Here is a 16,350-nt window from a genome sequence, read left to right as displayed (position 1 = left end):
AGCAGAGGACAGCCATTTGCTTGGGGGCCTGCTAGGAGTCCTCCAGGGGCCTGATCCAATCCTTGACGCCCCTGATCTGGGATATGCCTGTTTCAGACTGCTGTCATAATTTGAGTGATCCACCACACATACAGCCTTTCTACATGGGAGCTCACTGTTTACCAGACAGCAGTATAGACTGACCGTGAGGTTAAAGATTTGAAATTAAAAGGCACAGCATCTATAAGGGCTGGTGATGCCTGATGAGCACATCATCAAGAGACAGGCACTCTACAGCATGCAGAAGTTAGGCTTGTGATAAGATTTGTTATAACAGGCTGAAAGCTAAGCTTCTGAGGAAGGGTAGGAGGCCTCTGTAGACTTCTTGTATTTCACACATTCAGTAATAATTAAGATAAACGGCCTGCATCATGGGACACAATTGCATATTAAAATTAGCTAAATTGTCGAGCTCTGTGATAAGTTTCACTAAATTATTATTTCTCACATAATCGGTTATACTGTAGGCAATGAACTGAGAAAGTAAATTGTTTGGAAACCAATAATGTCATGTGGGTGAAGTGCAAGATTATATTTACTTGTGGAAGAAATATCTTTTCTCTCCCACTGGGATGAAAATGATCACTTTATCCAATACCAAAAGTTCTCCTTAGGTTTTAATTAGCCTTTTAACTATTTTTACTGATTCCTTTTGTGTGTGTTAAACATCAGCAGTTTTTTTTAAAAAAAATAACTCATCTTCATATCCAGAAGAAAAGCTGCCAATACTAGTTTTTCTAATGCTTGTGAATACATTTCTAATGCTTGTGAAATTACATGGAACCAGGGTTCCCTCTTATTTGCAGAGTCCTGTGAGCAAAAATTCTACTTTGTGAGCTATTGGCATTAAAGTTGTGAGCTACTGCATAAATTAGTGTGCTTTGGGGTCATCCTTCCTGAGCTAAGACAAAAATGTGTGAATTGAGGCTAAAAATCTTTGAGCTAGCTCATGATAACTCAGCTTAGAGGGAACACTGCATGGAACAAATATGGAAGATCTACAAGCAGTCCTAAGCAACTCCCAATTCATTTATTAACAAAAAGGATTTATTTATTTTATGCCTCAAAGACTGTGCTCTAGTCTTCAGTAGCTCAGTGCTGGCTAATGCTTACCAGGCTTTTGGGGTAAGAATAATTTGTTGATCTAATGCTGATATTCTCTCTACTGTGAGCCCTACAACTTGCGATCTTGACCCATGCCCCTCCTGGCTAATTAAATCTTTCCAGAGGGAGTTTAGATATCCTGTACGGGATATCATAAATAGATCCCTCTTAGAAGGGCAATTTCCAACATCCTTGAAAGAGGCTATGGTTCGCCCTCTCTTGAAAAAAAGTACAGCAGATCCAGCCGAATTGGCAAATTACCGACCGGTCTCGAACTTACCATTCTTAGGTAAAGTTATTGAGAGGGCACTGGCGTTACAGTTGCAGAGTTTTCTGGACAACACTTCCACCTTAGATTCCCACCAGTCCGGCTTTCGTCCGGGTCATGGGACGGAGACAGTGCTGGTTGCTTGGGAGATGACCTCCAGCAGCATCTGGATCGAGGCAGCGTGGCAGTGCTGATGTTGTTAGATCTGTCGGCTGCGTTCGACACGATCGACCATCAGCTACTGACCCGGCAGCTCGCCAACACAGGTATTAGGGGGTCGGCCTTACAGTGGCTTTCCTCCTTCCTTGACGGACGGGGACAAAGGGTGGCAATTGGGGGAGAGCTGTCCTGGAGGCACTCATTAGTGTGTGGGGTGCCACAAGGTGCAGTTCTCTCTCCGATGTTATTTAACATCTACATGCGCCCCCTTGCCCAGCTTGCTCGGAGGTTTGAGCTTGGGTGCCACCAATATGCAGATGACACCCAGCTCTATCTACTAATGGACAGCCGGCCTGACTGCGTCCCGGAAAACCTGGACCTAGCATTGCAGACTAAGGCAGGTTGGCTCAGGCTGAGTGGGTTGAAGTTGAATCCAACAAAGACAGAGGTCCTTTGCTTGGGCCGCGGTGCCCTGGGAAGGGAAATTCCTCTCCCGGTTTTTGACGGTGTGCCGCTGAAAGCGGCCCATAGGGTCAAGAGCTTGGGGGTTCTTCTGGAGCCTTCATTATCAATGGAGGCACAGATAGCAGCCACTGCCAAGTCCGCGTTTTTTCATGTCCGACGGGCGAAGCAGTTGGCCCCCTTCCTTGGGCGCCGGGACCTAGCAATGGTAATCCATGCAACGGTCACCTCGAGACTGGACTACTGTAACGCCCTCTTCATGGGGCTGCCCTTGTGCCGAACCCGGCGGCTGCAGCTAGTGCAGAATGCGGTGGCTAGGCTGTTGTTGGGACTCCCAAGATGGGAGCACATACGGCTGGGGCTGCGCGGACTGCACTGGCTGCCAGTGGTGTACCGAGTTCATTACAAAGTGCTGGTTATTACCTTTAAAGCCCTGTATGGCCGAGAACCTGCCTACTTGAGGGACCGTCTCTCCCCATACGAACACCAGAGAGCACTGACGTCAGCTGGAAAGAACCAGCTGAATATCCCTGGGCCAAGGGAGGCCAGATTGAAGACTACTCGGGATTGGGCCTTCTCCATTGCAACTCCACTATTGTGGAACCAACTCCCGGAGGCGGTGCGGGCCCTGCGGTGACTAGACCAATTCAGCAGGGCCTGCAAGACCTACCTCTTCAAAATAGCCTTCACTTAATACCGAGCCAAGAAAGATTCACTGGATATGTTTTAGCCACTGAATTTTATAGAAGATCTGAGTCATAGCACCATAACGTTAATTTTAATACAAGTTGATTTAATGGTTTAATGATGGTTTTATATAATTGTAATTATTGTGAATTATGGTTTTATTGCACATTGTATTTATATGTTGTGAGCCGCCCTGAGCCTGCCTCGGCGGGGAGCGCGGAATATAAATAAAAGGTATTATTATTATTATTATTAAGTGAAACAGTGGTTTAGTTTTCTGAGCTAGATCCTATTTCTAGGCATGTAGCAAGGCCAGCTAACTCAGTCACCCTCAGTGGAGAAAAGCTGAAGATACACTGAAAGAGACTTAACTATGGATGCTTTGACTTTAAGATTCAGCTACAGTTAACAAACACATTTTATGGTTAAGAAGCTATGGCTGTTAACAAACACCTAATTCCTGATTAGCCATGATTTAAGCATTGAGACATAACTCACAGTCGCATAGGGCTACTGTGAAGAAACAAGCTAATTCACATTCTCCCCCCACTTCCGTGATATCAAGGTATTTCATTTATATCCCACCTTCCTCTTCAGTGTGGACCCAAAGCAAATTGCATTATTCTCTTCTCCATTTTATCCTTACAACAACCCTGTGACATAGGTTAGGCTGAATGTCTGTGACTGGCCCCAAGGTCACTCATCAAGCTTCCATAGCAGAATGAGGATGTGTACTGGATTTCCTAGACCCTAGTCCACACCACTACACCACTGCTGACTATAGACCTATATGAAACATGTAAATAATCAGGTGGTTTACAGATTCAAGACTACAAATAATGCTATGGCATCTTAACAAATTTATTGTCATAAACTTTTGTAAGGCAAAACCCAGTTCGTCAAATGAATTTTATTCCATACCTATCTTGTGTGAGGAAGTTATTAGCAAATCTCTTGGCAATTGAGATGCTTAATCCTTCAATGAAAGCAGCATTTGTCCTGCTATTCTCTGATGTCCCAGAATCCTTTACAGTTTGGGATATAGAACTGAGTCTTGGAGGATGGATGGATAGATAGGTAGATAGGTAGATAGATAGATAGATAGATAGATAGATAGATAGATAGATAGATAGATAGATAGATAGATAGATAGATAGATAGATAGATAGATAGATAGATACCCTGTGGTTTAGGTAAAGGAAATGGAAATATGATAATTAAAAAACACAAGTCATTCTTGACTATTGACCTGATTTTTTGGACATTGAGCAAAGTGAAGCTTCTCTAATTAGCATGATTGAATTAGGTATAGTCCTGCTTCCCTTTATTGTTCTGTTTTTGTTTTGTTTTGTTTGTCTTTGATGTTCAAAAGCCTATTCAGTACCCTGATGCAAAACAGTGAGAAGGTGTTCCCAGCTTCAAGACTGGAAGGAAGTCTCAAAATAGGCAGAAGGGGAAGGGGCCCAAGACCAATTGTCCCTAGCATTTTCAGGCACAGTCCTTCTTGTCATATGTGGGAAAGGGAGGAGAGTAAATGTAGTGGCCTGTTCCAGTATAACAGCAAATAATGGGTTTGAGCAAGCCTGGAAGATCTTCAGGCTCACAATTATATGTGTTGTGTGGCCAGATAAATATTTCCAAATTTACAGCAAACTGTAATTTGTTGGTACACTTTATCTAGTGAACTATAGTTTACATTTTCTCCATAAACTCAGATCCCAAACAATGGTTTAATGAGTCATAGCTACCCATTTAGAATGTAATGGCAAACTAGGTTTCCGACAAACCTGTGTAAGCCAAATTGCCCTCAATGTGAGGTAGGGGAATTAGAGTGGTGGGCAACTATGGCTCAGTGGGATTCAGAACCTATGTATACAAGAGATGACCTCCGGAATTTCCTTCTAAATAATGAGTAGATGTTTGGTAAAATATAATGGATTTTCTTAGAAAATCAGTCAGGCATACGAGGGAATAAATTCATTTGACACTCATACAGACCTAGGAATATTAGAAGGAAATTGATAGGGGTAACATGAAGGGAAAACACAGACAAGGTGATACTTTACCTATCGTAGTCTTCAGTTGAAGCTCCAATAGCGACGAAAAAGAGAAGGGGGAGCAAGACACAGCCAGCATATCTTACTATTGGGGACCCGAAACTGATCAGGTTTTGGGGGTGAATCTATACAGCAGGGTAGGAATACTGTCAGATGCACACCTGAGGAGCCCTGGGTCAGACATCTTAAGGACTACCATGTACCATCAGGGGGGTGAGGTCAGATGACCTGTGACAGAGGGGTCAGGTGAGCTATGTCACTGGGACACATGGTATGTGACCTCAGAAAAGGGGAGGCTCTACGGTGACATTTGGAAAGAAACAGGAATTAATGGGCTTAACATAACTGAACAAAGTTATCTAATGTGACAATATAGGACTGGTTATCTAAAGTGACACCCAACCTACACAATGGCATTGGTCTCCGGGTCTGGCTTGGTCCTTGTTATTGACTCATCTTGGCTGGCACAGTCTTTTGTGTGATGTTCAGCTTAGAATGGCTGGCAGCAGGGCCTTTTTTGTAGAAAAAAACCAGCAGAAGCTCATTTGCATATTAGGCCACACCCCTTGCTGCCAAGCCAGCCAGAACTGCGTCCCTGTGCGTTCCTGCTCAAAAAAACCCTAGCTGGCAGGATGCATACAGAGATAAGCTTGATTGCCTTATGGAAGTGTCCAAGTTACACATTGAGTACGTGGGGCTCTTGCTTCGCTCTCATGGTGTCTCAAAGATGCAGGAAGATGATCGCAGATGCTGTTAGCCCTTGTAATGGCTTCCGTCAGGAGAACTGAAAAACCGCATAGCTGGACAGCTGATGGCAACCGCGCAATCTCTTGTTCTGCAGAGCCAGGGATTTGTGCATGATAGTGGACTGGGAGTCCTTCTTTCTGGTTTGGGGCCTGTCTGTGGGGGCATTGCCTTGGTGACTGAGGTCCAAACAGCTCACATAGGCCTGGCAGGAAGCTGCCAGTTTGGCCTATGCCCAAGTGTAGATGTGTGTGAGAACTAGAAGTCCAGGCATCCTGACTGTTAGACCAGAAAACACGATGTCCATATAGAATGGAGAGGGGGCTTTGGTTCACACCTTGAAATGTGTAATTATTGGGCTGCATATGAAAGGGGGCAGGGAAAGAGTTGTCAACCTGAAAATCTCCCAGTGGCAAACTGTTACATCTGGACTAAGCCAGTCTATGTCCAGTGGGGGGTTCTTGTTCCCTATTCTTGATTTAAGAAATTTAATTTCTCTGAATTAGTTGAAATAAGTTTTTTAAACAATAGTTTGGCATTGTACTACCATTTTCTGTCCTCATTTTAAAAAAATTATCACACTTTTACTGTTCAGGATTAGGTTTTCCTAAGGTATATGCATGCATCCAGGGTTTTTTTCTTCATTTGCCAGTGCCAGCTCTAGAATAGATTTATCTTCTATTTATGTCTCAGTTTTCTGCAACCTTTCAGGATGTTTTACGTTTAGCTGTCTTGGAATATCCCAAAAGGCTGTGTGGTAGCTCAAATTCCACATAACTGCTAATTCATTTAATTTGGATGTCCTTGATACCTGCTGGATATGGTGTTTCTTGGTTCATTTTCTAGGGCAGTCAATGTATGCAAAAAATATTCATAAAAAAATATTCCTAAAGCTGCGCAGTTTGTTTTCTCCAGCTATTAGAGTCTAAGAAATGGATAATACTCTCATTAATCTACACAGCCACCCCCTCACTCCCAAGGGACAGTTATGTAATATGAAGATAAGGCAAAGTGAAATTCCCATAGGTGAAACGTTTACAGAAAAAGCTGCACAGAGCAGAGTGCCTTTTTTCCTCCAAGCAAAGAAAGAAATGCTGATATTAGACTGGGGATTGTCATGTTTAACTTTTGTTTTTGACTTGTTTTTATTTTTGAAATTATCCTTTTGTATGTTTTTCAGAATGCCATTTAACCTTCTGCATGCTCTTTACCTATTAAATGTTTGAGAATTCTTGGAGAACAGGTGAGGTGCTAGAAGATTGGAGGAGGTCAAATGTTATCCCCATCTTCAAGAAGGGGGGAAAGGAGGATCTGGGTAACTACCAATCTGCCAGCTTGACGTTTTAGAACAAATCATCAAACAGTCAGTCCTTGAGCATTTAGAAAGAATGGTTGTGATTACTAAAAGCCAGCATGGGTTTCTAAAGAAAGTCATGTCAGACTAACCATATCTCTTTTTTTAAGGGAAGTTACTACCTTGCTGGATCAGGAAATGCTGCAGGCATCGTTTTTCTTGATTACAATAAGGTTTTTGATAAGGTTCTACATAATATTCTTGTTGACAAGTTGGTAAAATATAGTTTGGATCCTATTACTGTTAGGTGGATCTGTTAACAGATTGGCAGATGGCACCCAAAGACTGCTTGTTAACCGAGAGGAATGACAAGTGGAATGCCTCAGGGATCTGTGCTGGGATCTGTTTTGTTTAATATCTTTATAAATTATTTGGATGAACATGAGTCAGCAGTGTGATGCGGTGGCAAAAAAGGCAAATGCAGTTTTTGACTGTTTCAACAGAAGTATTGTGTCCAAACAAAGTATGATGGTATCATTTTACTCTGCTCTGGTTCCACCTCACCTAGAATATTGTGTTTAGTTTTGACTACTACAATTTAAGAAGGATATAGAGAAGGTGGGACAGATCCAGAGGAAGGAAATGAAAATGGTGAGCATTTCTTTCCTTACTTGGAGAAAAAAAGGTGCTCTGCTCTGTACATTGCTTGGAGGAAAAAAGGTGCTCTGCTCTATACATCTAGCCCAACCTCCTACACAATGTGTAGGAGGTTGGGCTCTGTCTCTCTCTCCCTCCCCCTTCCAACTCTGTGATTCTATTCTTCTTCTTACATGCCCAGCATTTCCTTGGGCATGTAAGAAGGAGCCACAAGAACTAAGCACTGATGCAACCCTTCCTGCCCTTCTTCTCATGACCTAAGGATGGTTCTGTAATTCTGAATGACTCAAGTCTCTAAGGTACATTAGGATCCCAAATAATGCCATACCATTTAGTCCTCACTGTTGTTGTTTAATTTTCTAATAGAAATTTGATTATGGTAGCAGTTGAAGATAGAAATATTACACAAAACTTGTTGCTGAAAAAAATTGTTCTTCCTAGGTATGGAGATATGAGGAGACAAATCGGCTTTGAGATCCGAGACATGTGGTATAATTTGGGTAAGTAGAAGTCCCAATATGTGACCCTGTATTAGTTGACAATCTTACTTATATATGTTCAGTAATACATTCCCAACATTGTCTGAATCATTGTAGTGTTTATCTTCCATTTATACAATTTTTTTCAAAGCATCAGAGCATCATATACATTAAGGGTATTACAGTTTTTATTCAGAGTGAATTCTTATATTACAAATACTCCACAAAAGCCAATGGCTGGCATCAACACATAAAATCATCACATGATACTTGTTTTGGCAAGTCCATGAGAATCCCCAGTAGCTTTCTTAACATAAGGCTTGGCTCTTCTTTAAATTGTTCTGTGAATGCAATGGTCATCATCATCATCATTATTAGATCAATTTTTATGTCAGTTTAACAGAAGCATCTTGTATGTTTTACAGTATAGGATGGAAGATGCTTTGTTAAGGAAACTGGTTGATGTTCCATATTAGGTAGCTTCATTTGTAAAGTTTGATTATGTTGTCTTGTCAGTCCAATGTAGAAGAAGATGATACTGGATTTATATCCTGCCCTATACTCTAAATCTCAGAGTGGTCACAATCTCCTTTACCCCCCCCCCCCCAACAGACACCCTGTGAGGTAAGTAGGGCTGAGAGAGCTCTTACAGCATTTGCCCTTTCAAGGACAACTTCTATGAAAGCTATGGTTGACCCAAGGCCATTCCAGCAGGTGCAAATGGAGGAGTGGGGAATCAAACCTGGTTATCCCAGATAAGAGTCCACGCACTTAACCACTACACCAAACTGTTGTAATTTGTGCATATACAATTTCAATTGTTTTCGTTGCTGTTCTAAAAATATGATACTTTTTCACGCAGTTTCTTTGAGATATCTTAAGTAATAATCAACAAACACTTGGCAAGATTAGCACCAAGTTTCTCTTAAACACACAAAACTCTTCCATTCCCAGTGACTTTATTAGGAACAACTTCTTAATGCCCACTAAGGACGGGCACAAACTGAATTACAAATCAGGATTCATCACAAACCAGGCCAGTTTGTGGTTTGCGAACCATGGTTTTTGTGACAGTTCATTCAGTTGGTGGCATCTCCAGAGTCATGCTGCCTTGGCACACCTCCATGAGTGAAGGCATGCCGCTTGCTGTGGCACAACTCAGGAGGGAGGGGGAGGAATTTAAAAATCCCTCCTTCCCTCTCCAGAGTCACGCAGCCTTGGCAGCAAACCTCCACAAATGAAGGGAGGGCAAATTGCTTTCACTTCATTTCTGGTAGTATGCTGCTGCTGTGGCACGACTTGGGAAGGGAGAGGAAAGCATTAAAAATACCTCTTTCCCTCTCTGGAGTCACTCTGCCTTGGCAGCATGCCTCCACAACTGAATGGAAGGCAAATTGCCTTCCCTTCACTCCTCAAGGCATTCTACTGCTGTGGTGCAACTCAGGGAGTAAAGGGGGAGGCATTTAAAAATCCCTCTCCTTCGCACTTCAGAGCCACCTCGGAAGCATGCTTCCACTGTATTGCTACCTGGGGAGGGAAGGGAAGGCATTTAAAAATCTCACTCCTTCCCTCTCTGGAGTCACACCACCTTGGCGGCCAGCCACAAGTAAAGGGAAGACAAGTTGCCTTTTGATTATTATTAGCCAAAATAATATTATAATAAGATACTTGAAACTCAGATATGTCTTCTGATAATATGTTTATGCTGAGAGAGATACTCTACTTGAACTTTGGAGTAATATGGTAAAGAAAATAAGGACACAAATATCTTTTGGAGAAGAGTTGTTGCTATGGAAGACTTCAGTGCATTAGCATCTAGAGAGCAGACTGAAATACATCTTGATACACAACAGATAGACATTTTTGTTATCTAGCCTTCAAAAAGCTAACCAAACTCATTCCTTCTAGCCCAAGTTTTACTGAAATCTATCTTTAACTATTCTGCCATCAATGCTGATTACTGATAATGACACATTCACCACCTGCTGAGCTTAATTCCATTGTTTGGAACTAAGGCCACTTGGTTATGTGTTTTGAGGCATTCACAAGACTGGCTTGGCCCAAACAAAGCCATTAATTTAAAAAATTTAACAAGAATTTACTTCAGCTGACAAAAGTTATTTATCTCTTGGCATCATGTGCTTAGCTTTAGTTGTATTGTCATTCCAGTTCTAATCGCAAATAGGCAGCTGGCCAAAAGGTTCAGGGGTTCTTCACCTGCCATTATATGAACAGTGTTTGAGAAGAAAAAATGAATTGCTGGCTGCTTCTGTTGAGAACAACTGTGGAAGGCAGAGGACACTGTTGGCAGGTGCTGTAATGCTACACTGGTTCAGTGATCTAAGGGGGTATTTGCTCCATTTTCTTGGCATAGCTGCTGTTTTGAAGTCTTGCCCCAGTCCACCTTAGATCACCTTGAATTCCTTCATGTTCTCTTGCTTGCTTATTTCTGAAGAGAAAGGGAAAGGTGTGGGATGGGAAAAGAAACAAGGGAAACAGAGGGAGCGGGGGACAGAAGCAGGCACTACTACTATGGTCTTTGGTTTGCACAGTTCTGTCTTATCTCTCATGGGTTTTAATATATACACTAAGCCACTAGGAGATGTTTGTGAGAGATGCTCTCAGTATTCGGATGGCAACCAGCTCTACCTCTCTTTCTACTCATTGTTTTGGACTATTTAAATAATAGAATAGTTTATGGTGAACAAGCTCCAGCTTGATCCAAAGAAGTCAGACATTTTTATCTGTCATAAAATACATAGATGATTGTGATACATAGGTAGTGTTTCATGGGGTTGGACTGCCACTGAGAAGTTCACAGCTGTGGTATCTGCTTTGATCTCATGTGGATCTTGACCCAGGAGTTTCTTTTAGCAGACTAAAGTGCAGAAATCAGATCTGGCCACAATTACTCATGCCCTGAGTACTTACTTCAAGACTAGACTGTTGTACCATATGCTAAATGGCACTGCCTGTGAAAATATCTTATAAACTTTAAATGGTCTAAATCAGGGGTGGCCAATGGTAGCTCTCCAGAAGTTTTTTTTTGCCTACAACTCCCATCAGCCCCAGCCAGCATGGCCAATGGCTTGGGCTGATGGGAGTTGTAGGTAAAAAACATCTGGGGAGCTATCATTGGCCACCCCTGGTCTAAATGAACCTGACTGTTTTTTTTGCCATGGACAGGTGGTTTTGCATGTGTGGTTCTACATTTTCATTTGCTTCCATTTCCATTTCTTGGATCACTTTGAAGGGCTGCTTTTAAGCCTTAAAGATCCTCAGGACCAGTTCCTGTGGCATAAAACTGACTAAATGTTGACATCAATTGGAAAAGCTCTGTGTCCTCCATCATCTGACATCTGCTTGTTTACAAGGGACAATTCCTTCTCTGTTGCTGCCCCAAGTATGTAGAACTTCCTTCACTTTAAGGCTTGAATACATCTTCTTTGTTAGTCTTCTAGAACATTGTCAAGATCCTGCTGTTCAAGTGCATTTTTAATTTAAGCTAAGTAAATTGTATTCTATGTGTTTATCTTCAATTTGCTGTTCCTGTAAAAACTTTTACAAATTTTTTTTTCTATGTGATTAGATGCATTTTAAGTAATTTGATAATACCAATTTGGCCATCTCTCAGGTCTGAAAAATACCTGTATCTAAAGGGACTGTGTTAGACAAATACCTGTGTCCAGGGCTTTCTTTGCAGAAAAAGCCCAGCAGGAACTCATTTGCATATTAGGCCACACCCCCTGGTATCACCATTGTTTCGTGTAGGGTTTTTTGTAGAAAAAACTCAGCAGGACCTCATTTGCATATTAGGCCACACCCCCTGGCACCAAGCCAGCCAGAACTGCTTTCCTGTGAGTTCCTGCTCAAAAAAAGTCCTGCCTGTGTCTAAAGGGACAGTGACAAAGTGCATTTTAAAAGCTTCAAAGATCTTTGTAAACAGATAAAAGACTGTGAAGGGTTAATTCTTCACAGAGCCAGAGAGCCTTAAGTGACAGACTGTTCCAAGAGATCTAATTGGTTAGCATCAGCTAAGCAGAGAAAGACTTCTGAACTGGATGCTGAGCAGAATTCAGTCTGACTTTCCCCCAGCTGAGTAGAGCACTGACAGTTTCGGAATTCAGCCCTGTCTGAGAGGAGTTTAACATGGACAGAAGGGGGTGGAGACAAGGATGAATGGGTAGTTAGACAGAGATTCCCATTTGAGTCAAAGAAAGGGACAGAGATCTAGTGAGAGAAAGAATTTCCATACCCAGTTAAAACAGAGAGATAGCTCTGAATGGAGGGATCCCTGGTCTGGTGTGGTTAGAAACTGCCTTTGGAGACCTTAAGAATCAGTTAAAAACTCAAGGCAAGTACTGGTGTTTCAAGAGAAGGGGTTTGGGTACTGGAAAGAGTGTACCAGCCTTCTAGAAACTTAAAGAGTCAGTGAATGCTCAAAGAAAGTGTACTGGAGTGTTTGGAAAACACCAGAACAAAAGCCTTGCAGCATAAAATTTTTAAGTAACTGCGAATAGCTTAAGAAGTTCTTATTAGCCTGAAATCTGAGAACTAAAATCTGTTCATGTATTGGTTTTACCTCAGAATATTCAACCCTTGATTTCATCTGACCTTTCCCCTCTATGCTAAATAAAGTATGTCATTATTTTTGAATTTCAGAACTCTTCAAGTACTATTTATTGTTTAACTTAAAGAGGACTCCCAATGCTTCCCTCAGGTTCCTGAGCTGAGCCAAAATATACTGTGAGATGGTGGGATAGCAAGAGTTCTTCAGCAAAGAAGAAAATACATTACTAGGGTAGCTCAGTCAGTAAAGGGAAAGAAAAATTGAAGGATAATCTTGCATTTGAGGGAGGGAAGTGGACAGGGCCATTATAGGGACCATCCGAACAAATTTCCACCTGCTAATTTAACCTTTCATATGCTAGGCAGCAATTACCGTTTTACCATTAGCATTTGAATTTTTTATCCAGACATACGTAATTTAGCCTTCAAATGTTTTTTTATCCAGACATACGTAATTTAGCCTTCAAATGTTTTTATAAGGGGCGGGGGTGGGGGGGTGGGCTCCCTCTGGGTATCCTACCCCCCCAGGGAAAGTGTATGCGCAATACATAGTCTCTCCTCTCCCGGTGTAGTGAATGCCGCGTGGTCACTGTCTGGCTATGCCTGGCAGATGGTCACTGCAATGGCCTCTCCTGCATTACTGCATCCGTAGCAACACCTTCTCGCTGGTCCCCCCCCCGTTTTTCACAGAGTTTGCTACGTCATGGTGCGACCGAATTGTCCGGCGGTATAACCGGATGGGCAGGCTGGGCCCACCAACCTTGCCAGCCTAAGAGAAGGAAAACTCTAACGTCAAACCCGGGCAGATAGAGCTCGTTAATGTAACACCTACCACCTGGAGGACTCGCTGCCGGCGTCCCGGCTTACTGGGCCATGGCAGATGACCCCCAGGTGAAAGGGTGGAGCCAGTACCGCGCACACTGGGCTTCACCTAAAAAATTCCTCTGCGCAGGCCTGAAGGGCATATCCACATACACAACCCACAACCCACAACGCATCAAGTCCTGCAGCGATGGGCAAGGGGCGAAACGGCAGGTGGAAGGTGCCACTGGAAGCCGCAGTCCCGATCCTGCATGTAGGCGGTTCAGGGTATTGGTCGCCTGATGCTAACCCGGAGACGAAAGCATTTTTCGGCGGCACCCTGAACGACTAAGCAGCCTTATCTAGGGACAGCACTGCTTGCTCCACACGGAGAGGGGCCTAGAAAAGGTGGCCTAAACAAAGCTCGTCTCCTCCACCCCAGTTGGCTAGCCGCGGTCAACGGGCATCCTTACTTGCGGTCAAAAAATAACAACAAAGAAAAGGCATGCACCTGCCTCACAAAGTGTGCAAAGACTAAAGCTTGCGTGTTGAACATCAGAACCATGCTTGACACAGTAGACAGTGGTCGCCCTGAACGACGCTCTGCTCTAGTTGCCCACGAACTTCTCAGGTTGAATATCGACATAGCAGCTCTCAGTGAGGTCCGTTTCCCTGAGGAAGGTAGTCTTCAAGAACACGGTGCTGGCTATACCCTCTACTGGTCAGGTAAGTCAAAGGCTGAGAGCCGCCTTTCTGGCGTTGGCTTCATGGTCAGGAACTCCATTGCCTCCAAACTCGAAAACCTGCCAACAGGTCACTCAGATCACATCATGTCCATGCACCTCCCACTTCAAAACAAGCAGCATGCAACACTCTTCAGTGTGTATGCCCCAACCCTTCAAGCAGATCCTGCAGAAAAGAACAAGTTCTATGCTGATCTACACAACCTCGTACGGAAGACCCCTACAGAGGACAAGGTGATCATCCTTGGCGACTTCAATGCCAGAGTAGGTAAAGACTCGGAAGCCTGGAAAGGAGTACTTGGCAAACACGGCATTGGCAACTGCAATGACAACGGGCGCCTCCTGCTAGAATTCTGCATGGAGCACCAGCTCACCATCACCAACACTATCTTCCAGCAGAAGAACAGTCTGAAGACAACCTGGATGCACCCACGGTCCAAGCACTGGCACCTTATCGACTACATTCTGGTGCGCCAGAGAGACCTTCAAGATGTCTTACACACCCGAGTAATGCCCAGTGCAGAATGTCATACGGATCATCGTCTTGTACGCAGCAATCTCCGTCTTCACTTTAAACCCACACCCAGGAGAGGAGGTATCCCTCGGAGGAAGTTTCAGGTTGGCAGTCTCCAGTCAGCCGAAGTTAAAGCTGCCTTCCAGGCAAAACTCCAGTCAAGAATTGAGGACCCCAGTTGCCCCACAGACCCTTCTCCAGAAGCACTCTGGGAACACCTAAAAACTACCGTCCTGCAGATCTCTGAAGAAGTCCTCGGGTTCTCCACAAGGAAGAACAAGGACTGGTTTGATGAGAACAATCAAGAGATCCAAGATTTACTGGCGAAAAAGAGATCTGCCTACCAAGCACATCTTGCTCAGCCCTCCTGTCCTGGGAAAAAAGCAACCTTTCGCGCTGCATGTAGCAACCTCCAGTGCAAGCTTCGAGACATTCAGAACGAGTGGTGGACCAAGCTTGCTGAGAGAACCCAGCTGTGTGCAGACACTGGTGATTTAAGAGGGTTCTACGAAGCCCTGAAGGCAGTATATGGTCCATCATATCAGACTCAGAGTCCCTTGCGTAGTGCAGACGGCCAAGTGCTCCTCACAGACAAGGCATCCATATTGAACCGGTGGTCGGAGTATTTTCAGGTTCTCTTCAGTGCCAACCGCGTAGTTCAAGATTCAGCAATTCACCTCACCCCACTTCAACCAGTGAAAACAGAGTTGGATGAGATCCCCACTCTAGAAGAGACTGTTAAAGCCATCAAGCAACTGAAAAGTGGCAAGGCAGCAGGAGTTGATGGAATTCCACCAGAGATCTGGAAGCATGGGGGCACAGTACTACATAGCTCACTTCACAAAGTACTTGTCACCTGCTGGGAACAACGCAAATTACCACAGGACTTTCGCGATGCAATCATCATCACCCTATACAAGAACAAAGGGGAAAAGTCAGACTGCTCCAACTACCGGGGGATAACCCTGCTCTCCATCGCAGGCAAAATCCTTGCCAGAATACTCCTGAACAGACTGGTGCCCGCCATTGCAGAAGAACTCCTCCCAGAGAGCCAGTGCGGCTTCAGAGCTAACAGGAGCACCACCGACATGGTATTTGTTCTCAGGCAGCTCCAAGAGAAATGCAGGGAACAGAACAAGGCTCTGTATGTGACTTTTGTCGACCTTACCAAAGCTTTCGATACCGTTAGCAGGAAAGGCCTGTGGCAAATCTTGGAACGTTTAGGATGTCCCCCAAGGTTCCTCAGCATGATCATCCAGCTACACGAAGACCAGCGAGGCCAAGTCAGACACTGCAACGACCTCTCGGAGACCTTCCCAATAGGCACAGGTGTAAAGCAAGGCTGCGTTCTCGCGCCAACTCTCTTTACGATCTTCTTTAGCATGATGCTTCAAAGAGCCGCAGTAGATCTAGATGATGACGATGGTGTCTACATCCGCTATCGCACCGATGGCAGCCTGTTCAACCTGAGGCGACTAAAGGCCCACTCCAAGACAATGGAAAAACTCATCCGAGAGCTACTGTTTGCTGATGATGCTGCACTCGTCTCCCACTCGGTATCAGCTCTGCAGCATATGACGTCCTGCTTTGCAGAGGCTGCCAAGCTATTCGGCCTAGAAGTTAGTCTGAAGAAGACAGAAGTTCTCCACCAGCCTGCACCCCAGGAAGATTATCACCCTCCCTGCATCACTGTGGGTGAATCAATTCTGAAGACAGTCCAGCAGTTCAGCTACCTGGGGTGCATCATCTCCTCAGATGCTAAGATTGACAAGG

The 16,350-nt window shown here is 43.9% G+C and overlaps 1 protein-coding gene across 2 annotated transcripts in view; it reads left to right on the top strand.

Annotated features, from left to right (window-relative positions):
- The window catches only part of DOCK1 (dedicator of cytokinesis 1), a 550,707-nt gene that overhangs the window by 406,070 nt on the left and 128,287 nt on the right, over positions 1–16,350 (top strand). For both annotated transcript variants that reach the window (XM_060241424.1, XM_060241423.1), the window contains exon 32: positions 7,913–7,971. In XM_060241424.1, the coding sequence (XP_060097407.1) occupies positions 7,913–7,971 (59 nt within the window). The remainder of the gene's footprint in view (positions 1–7,912; positions 7,972–16,350) is intronic.

The sequence above is a fragment of the Heteronotia binoei genome, chromosome 6 (genome assembly GCF_032191835.1).
Source record: "Heteronotia binoei isolate CCM8104 ecotype False Entrance Well chromosome 6, APGP_CSIRO_Hbin_v1, whole genome shotgun sequence".
Lineage (NCBI taxonomy): Eukaryota > Metazoa > Chordata > Lepidosauria > Squamata > Gekkonidae > Heteronotia > Heteronotia binoei.
The sequence above is the reverse complement of the archived record's forward strand: the minus strand, read 5'-3'. Positions and strand labels throughout refer to the sequence as shown.